We start from the raw sequence: 7268 nt of genomic DNA, 5'->3' as shown, positions 1-7268 counted from the left end.
CGCCGGGACAGCAAACGTTCCACGGGACTGCGAGAGTATCGTCGCTATCGTCTCGTACGCGTTCCAGAGACTACCGGGTTCGTTGCGTGTTTACACGGTCGCGAATTTGAATCGCGAAGAGAGTTACGGTAGAGGGAACGCGAGCGAAGGACTCGAAACTACGATCGCCTACCAGCCGATGCAGTGAGCCTCGAGAAACCGAGAGAACCGATGGACGGAGCGAGCGAGGAAACAGTGAACTCGAGTGTGGTTGCATAGACAGTGTACATACATACTACGCAGTGATCCACGAGTGCACGATTTTACTTGGAATAAGTCTACTCGGAGTTGCTGCCTGAACTTGTCGAGCAACGCGCGTTCCGAGTCTCGAAGAACTTCTCCAAAGTTCCATGTAGGTATCCCGCGAGACATGGTCTCGTTTCTCAACTGATCGAGCCGCAATCGCAACGTCTCGTCCATCACGATGATGAACGCTTTCCTGGATGGCGTCTCCTCGCACCCACACCACCTGGCCAATCTGGGCATCAAGCTGTCGCCTAGCGGTGGCGGTGCCACGGCTGGCTCCACCGACACCGGTACAGGTGTGCAACCGGCACCAGGTGAAGCTCCGTCTCAACAGCATCATCACTTTCACCCCCAAGGCTATCCTCCTCATCATCCCCATCCGGCGTCGCACATGGCGCCGCACATGGGCCACCACATGAGCCATCATCCTGGCTACGCGGCCCGCGATTTTCTACTCCGTCGCGAGCACGAGTTCAACGCGACCGCGAACCCGACCACTCCGGAAAGTGGCCTGGGACTGTTCACGCCGTTGCACCACGACGGCACCGCCGCGACCATGCAGCAGTTTCCTCATCATCCGAGCCAACATCCTCTGGCAGCCAGCCACTACCCCGGACACTATCCCCAGGACTCGAGGCTACCTCCTCATCATCAGTACTTAGGCGCTCCTCATTTAACGCCGGCGTCGATCCATCATCAGCAACATCCAGCCGTCAGCCATCCTAGCCATCATCCGCATGGCGCCTTCTTGAGGTATATGAGGAGTAACGGAAGCGGCGGTGGCGGGACCAGTGGCGTTGCCGGCGGCCAACGGCAAGAAATGTCCTGCATGTGGGTAGACCAGGACGCGCCCGGACCCGGAAGGAAGCTATGCGGCAAACTCTTTAACTCCCTCCACGATATCGTGACGCACCTCACGGTGGAGCACGTGGGCGGTCCCGAGTGCACCACGCACGCGTGCTTCTGGCAGGGATGTTCGCGTAACGGCAGGGCCTTCAAGGCCAAGTACAAGCTCGTCAATCACATAAGGGTGCACACCGGCGAGAAACCCTTCCCCTGCCCGTTCCCCGGCTGCGGCAAAGTCTTCGCCAGGTCCGAAAATCTCAAGATCCACAAGAGGACGCATACCGGTGAGTCTTCCATCCATTCTCCTAGCAACCTCGTTATTACACAAGTACTATATCCGAGACTTCTTTCGAATTCGTTGCTCGTTGGTTATCAGCCGGGTTGAGGACGAACATACAGATAAAGCCTTTAGAAACTTCAATCTAGTAGTCGTCGCACGTACGGTAGGATTCGTCGCTGCTAAATCTTCGACAAATTACCAGAACCCGAGGAAATACCTGGATTTCCACACACTGCCGCAGGTTTCCATCGCAATCGGTCGTTTCCGCGAAACAAACGACGGATCGTGGCCTCGGAAATCCCTCTGTGGAGATTAAACCACCGTGAAAAGACGAATTCGCGAAAGTCAGGCCCGACGTATAACTCGCGAGTCCTGCGTCATGAATCACGCGGAAGGATCTCGTCGTTAAAACGGGCGGAGGTGGATTAACGCGAGAAGAAGAGGAACTGGAGGGCGATGGAAGGAAGGGGGGCAATAACGTGCACCGAAATCGTCCGATTTCCAGCGACAAAAGGGTTAACGCTAGAGACGCATAAATAAACGGGCAAAGCAGTTACTATCGCCGTTTTCCCTCCCCGTGCCCCGCAGCCTCCCCTATCCGGGTTCATTTTGGTCCAGCCTTCGTTTCATCCACGAAACGCCCCCGGCGCCTCGAGTCGTTTCAATATAATCAACCGGCTGTTTACGATGACAAGAATTTTTCGGGGCGCAATTAAGAAATTACCGGGCCATATATCGTGCCGTTTTATGCCCGCGTCCCTGGACAATGTATTTACATACTTAGCTATATACAGGCGCGCGTATACACACTCGCGAGACGGACCACGAGCCGTCCCATTGGCTCGGGGCCCGACGGATAGACGCCAGGCGTCCAGCCAGCCACACGGATCTTTCTCTCACGACCGGCTGCTGTTACGAGATTCCTTTCTGGACAGTCACTACTAATTTCACCTTGTAGTTTTATTCTCCGTCCGTCCGTCCGTCCGTTGCCACAGCGACCGTGTCTGCTCGACCGTTCTTTCCTTTTTCTTCCAATTTCTTCCCCGCTTCCAAGCGCAAACGCTCGTCTCGCGGACGATCAGCCTCGCGATTCGGTTTCTCGACGCGTAAATCCATTAGCGCGTGCATCTGTCGCTGCGCTATGGCGTCGTTACTCGATTATACGCGTTGCCTCGATATCGCCATCGAGACGAGTCCCTCGACGTCGACGCGAAAGCGTCGCGAGCAAGGCAAAGCTCGGATACTCCGATTTTCCGGCGGATTTTTACCCATAGCTCGGCATCGCGTGAGGAAATCACGGATCGAGGGATTCCTAGACAAAGGTGCGGGTTCTTTAACGATCAGCGCGAATCCCGCGAGCGAGAATTCGATTAAGGGTCACGGGAACGCGATATCGTATCGCTGCTGATGGCACATTTCAGCGTGCCAACTCTTCCACGGTGTTTCCGTTCGCACGGATTTCGTGCCCGCGAGGTCTGATCGCTTCCCGTATCCCGCGAAACATTTCTGTTTCTACTTGGAATCGGACGCGAGCTGTCCGTCGCCGTCTGTCAATCTCGTCTGATTCGCACGGGGCGCATCTCCTTCCGTGATCGATCTTTCGCGCGATATTATTGATGTATCTCAACAGGGCCCGCACAGCGGTATAATTCCAGTTTAATCGTAATAACTGTGCAAATAAACTCCGAAGAATTTTGATTCGGTGTACTCGATTCCTTAGATCCTTTAACCGAAAAATTCCCAAAGAATTCCAAAAGAATTCCCAAAGAATTGCGAGATTCGCGAGAGTTATGCTATTCCAAAGGACGAAATTCACGGAAAATCGGTGGAAATTTCGGAAATTCCTGCAGCGTCCGCGCGCGTAATCGTGGTCTGTTGGAAGGAAGGCTGCGAGGAGAGAAATTAATTAAAATTCATTTAGCTGGCGCGTCGGTGAGCGAACAAGGTCCTCTTGCGACCCCTTTCGCGATAAATTGGCATTTTCAAAAAACGCTCCACGCACGGCTTCACGCTTTGTTTCCAGGCGTTCCCCGTTTCACGCGCGTGTACGCTCACGATGCCCCTTTATTGCCCTCGCCCTCCACCCTTCTTTCATCGTTCTCCGCCGTTGCTGGCACAAAGGCGATTCCAGCCTGGAATTCTTTGTTTTTTTTATCGTGGAAACAGCTCGGACAAATATTTTGGCTCGCGCGAATTCACCGGTGTTACGCAACAATCTCTATTAACAACCACGATATTCTCCGCCGACTTTATGCGCGCCAGAGCTCGCGTAATTATGTCAAATTTGCCGGGAATGTGACAAAAGTTTCCAGCTCTCGGGGTATCTCTTCCGGGAAACTTTTCGAAATCTCGTTAGACCGAGATGGAACGATGCAAATTTTTATCGCGAGACCGTAGCAACGATTCGAACAAATTCCCACTGGATCGTCCCGCGATAGGGGTGGAAAGTTCTCGAGAAACTTTCCACGCAAGCTTCCCGTTCGACAAAGTATCCGAGACCAAAAGTTCCGACGAGGCTTTAACCCGTGGACAACTGTTCCCGAAGGGTTTCCACGCTCTCCTCTCGTCCTATCCTCTCGCTAACTAACTCGCGGATTTGTGACCGTCTTCGAGAAGTGCCTCCACTCTGGGTAATCATAACGCATCGACGGTAAATTACCCGCATCCTTGTCAAACGATCCCCGATCGAGATGGCGTGGAAACCAGGGACAGTTTGATCATCCGCGTTGTCCGTTGGACAATGATCGCGTGCGCGCGGGCGTGCGTTAAAAACCGTCGGGGATAAGGAACGCTCCTATTAATCCGCAGATGCGACCCGGTGGAACGGTGTCAGCCATTAGGCACAAATTGATATGCATTATAAAGAGACTATCCCCGTGGACAGAGAGGGATAGACGAGCGGAGAAGGAGGGAGAGAGAGGGCGAGAAGAAAGGAAAATAGGAAGAAGAATAGCGTTGTAACGCGTCGATCCTCGCATGTGCGTGCTGCGAGTCGCGACGATTGGTCGGATCGACAATGGTTTCTCCCCTGGACGACGCGCCATTGGTCAGGATTTTCGGAGGGTTAGAGACGAGTAGAATAAGGGGATGATACGGGATGAGTCGTCGCCGGGGGTTGTCGTGGAATAAGCGTTAAGTAGGGGCGAGCGTGTCGAGGAGAGAAAAAGGGGGACTCGGGCGAGTAAATGGCTTCGCCGCTGACGAAACGGACCGATTGAAAATTTCCCCCGTCGACGAGGTCGACGCTCGTGCACTCTGCAAAATCCTCGCAAGGTTTATCATCTCGATGAGTTTCTCTGATCTCGGAAATCGAAAAGAATCGGCGAAAAAATCGGATCGAGATCGACTATGGTCGAACGATTTCTCTTCGCAACTTTACACAGGTCGAACTCCTTTTGGAGATCGAGAAGAACGAGAAGAACGAGAAGAACAAGAGGAACTCTTTAAGCCTTTGCCGACTAAACTATCAATTTCGCCGAGGAACTCATATATCCGTTTGGCGAACACTGACAGAGCCGAAAAACCCATAAATGTGTCCACATAAACGCATCGCTATGGCCACTATGTCCACAATTTGACATCTTGGAGTGCTATGAAAGAAAATAGCCATTAAGCAGAAATCCGCACTGTCAATTTGAAATGCCTATCGTGACAGCAACCGGACTCTATGGTACGATTAATTTAGAACCGTCCCGTCCGCATAGGGTTAAAGAATCTCGACACTCACGCTGCGAGAAACCGCAGCGCGATAATTACCGCATCGACGTCTAGCCATTTCGAATCCTTATTTCGAAACGAAAGATTCCTTCGGCGAAGGATGGGACAAGAGCCGTGGATACACGCGGAGAGCGAGCGTTCCGCGGAACGGTACCCGGTGTAGGAAAGAACAAAAGGAGAGGAAGAAAAATGAGAGGCCTCGGGGTACGCGACGCGGGAGGACGCGGGAGGACGCGGGAGGACGCGGACAGGAAGCGGAAGAGCCGTGGAAGAAAAACGAGGAAACGATGGGAGGAAGCGGGAGGACGATATTTGCGCCGGCTCACCGGCACTCTCGGGAAATCGGCGACGATCGACGACGCCGTAAAGCTCCGTTCCAAGGGGAACATTGTAAGTCTCTGGTAACTAATGGCGGCGGCCGGCGAGATCGGAATCGGAGATGCATGATCGGATTTATGCGAGGCCAATATGGAAAGCCGGGTCGGCTATTGTGATAAGGCGGCGTGACGTCGACAGAAACACGCTAAACCGACGTTCCCCCTCTCCGATTAGAATCGGGATTCCAGAGGCGCATACAAATTATTTTATCGATATCGATATATATTCGCGGGACACGTGACGCATCTACCTAGCGCGACAGCCCTGAATTATGAATATTAATGTTGTCCGGCGCAGCTCGCGATACGGGCGGCACGATTAATTACGATCAAGTGGCTCGATTAACGGGGCGAAAGGAAATTCCGGGAATTCCCGAGATCGTTAAATGGAAATCGATCGAGACAGAGGGGGAGACTATCGAACGGATATGGGGGGTTCCGAGCGCGATGACGAGGCGCGATCTGCCGAGGCGGGACGCGGAAAGCGCGTCGACCGCGCGAGATTATCGCGGCGGCGACTCGTCGGAATCTTTCCGCGCGATGGATCGATCCGTACGCGGTATCGTCGATACCCTGTGTTGTTCGATCCTCCTTCGATTCGAAGACCGGAACTGGCCTCGGGGGCCCGACGGCAGCGAGAGGAGTAATCCTCGCGCCGGCGAGCGACGACGGTGATCGATAATCGGCCGCGTTTAACGTCGCTCGGTGTTAACTGCTACGATTTCGAAACACCCTATCGGCGTTGCTTCTCTGTCCTTTCGACTACTCGTTTCGTAAATCAGCCTCGCGACAGAGAGATCCGAATCGGAGCTACGTCGCTGGCCTTATCTCGGCGCGCGTATCTGCGAACCGGGGAATTATTCGCGACCGAGGTACAGCTCCGAGGGTTTCGCCATTGGTAATTTTCTCGAGGTACCCGAGAGATACTGAGAGGTATCCGAGGTGTTTTCACCGCGAGACGTCAAGAGGGTATGACACTGGACGATTCTCTCGCGGAGCGCCTCCGCGAAGCTCGAGGATAAGCTCTCCGTGGGTCGATAAGGACGAGACGGTGGTTGGCGCGTGCACGGCTCGAAAAGCGAGCCACCAATAAAAAACCACCCCGGGTTGCTGTTTCCACCGCGTGGCTTTTGTTGTTCGGCCGCCTACACCTTCATCGATCGGCCCGACACCGGTCGCTCGCTCATCTTTGACAGCGCGGAACGCGAGGCGAGAGAAACAGCCTGCCGGAAATGCGCTCTGTCCGCTCGTTGTTGCTGCGAAAACGCGTATCCTTAGAAACGCGACGGCGGCTAAGGCCTCCTCGCGGAACCGTTGATATAGGCGAGCGATAACGATTCCGGTCTTCTTGTCCGCTCGATTCGTTTGCCAGCCGGCTATGAAAGGGAGAATTATGCGCTGTTCGAAATAATTACAGGTTCGTTTACCGGGATGACTTTATCTACGGGTATCTAGCGGTGTCTGCAAGCGTTGGACGTGGTATTTAGAACTCGTTGCTCGCAGTCGCTCCGTTCGCGATTGAGTTATTCGCATAACCTGCGTCGAGTCCCGCAACAGGCATTAATTCCTCCAACTGTGTGGGTTCCGTTCGGTAATTATTTTTCGTAGATGCCTCGATGGAACGAAAATGTAAGAACATCGTGGAATTTCCAGGCAAATTCCTATGGACCAGGACCGGCAAAAGAGTGTCCTCGAGTTCACGCGAAATCCTAGCCAGGTCTAACGACAAAGCCCCGAAGAGTGTCACGAGCAGCCTAGAGCGT

At 53.7% G+C, this 7268-nt stretch overlaps 1 protein-coding gene across 1 annotated transcript in view; it reads left to right on the top strand.

The window, feature by feature from the left end:
* Nucleotides 1-463: 463 nt before the first annotated feature.
* Nucleotides 464-7268, top strand: part of LOC108549117 (zinc finger protein ZIC 4) — a 26988-nt gene continuing 20183 nt past the window's right edge. Inside the window, exon 1 of the mRNA XM_017902364.1 lies at nt 464-1415. Within this exon, the coding sequence (XP_017757853.1) occupies nt 464-1415 (952 nt within the window). The remainder of the gene's footprint in view (nt 1416-7268) is intronic.

The sequence above is a fragment of the Eufriesea mexicana genome, unplaced genomic scaffold, assembly GCF_001483705.2.
Source record: "Eufriesea mexicana isolate 0111107269 unplaced genomic scaffold, ASM148370v2 scaffold1808, whole genome shotgun sequence".
Taxonomy (NCBI): domain Eukaryota; kingdom Metazoa; phylum Arthropoda; class Insecta; order Hymenoptera; family Apidae; genus Eufriesea; species Eufriesea mexicana.
Note: the sequence above shows the minus strand (reverse complement) of the source record. Positions and strands in the feature narration are given on the sequence as shown.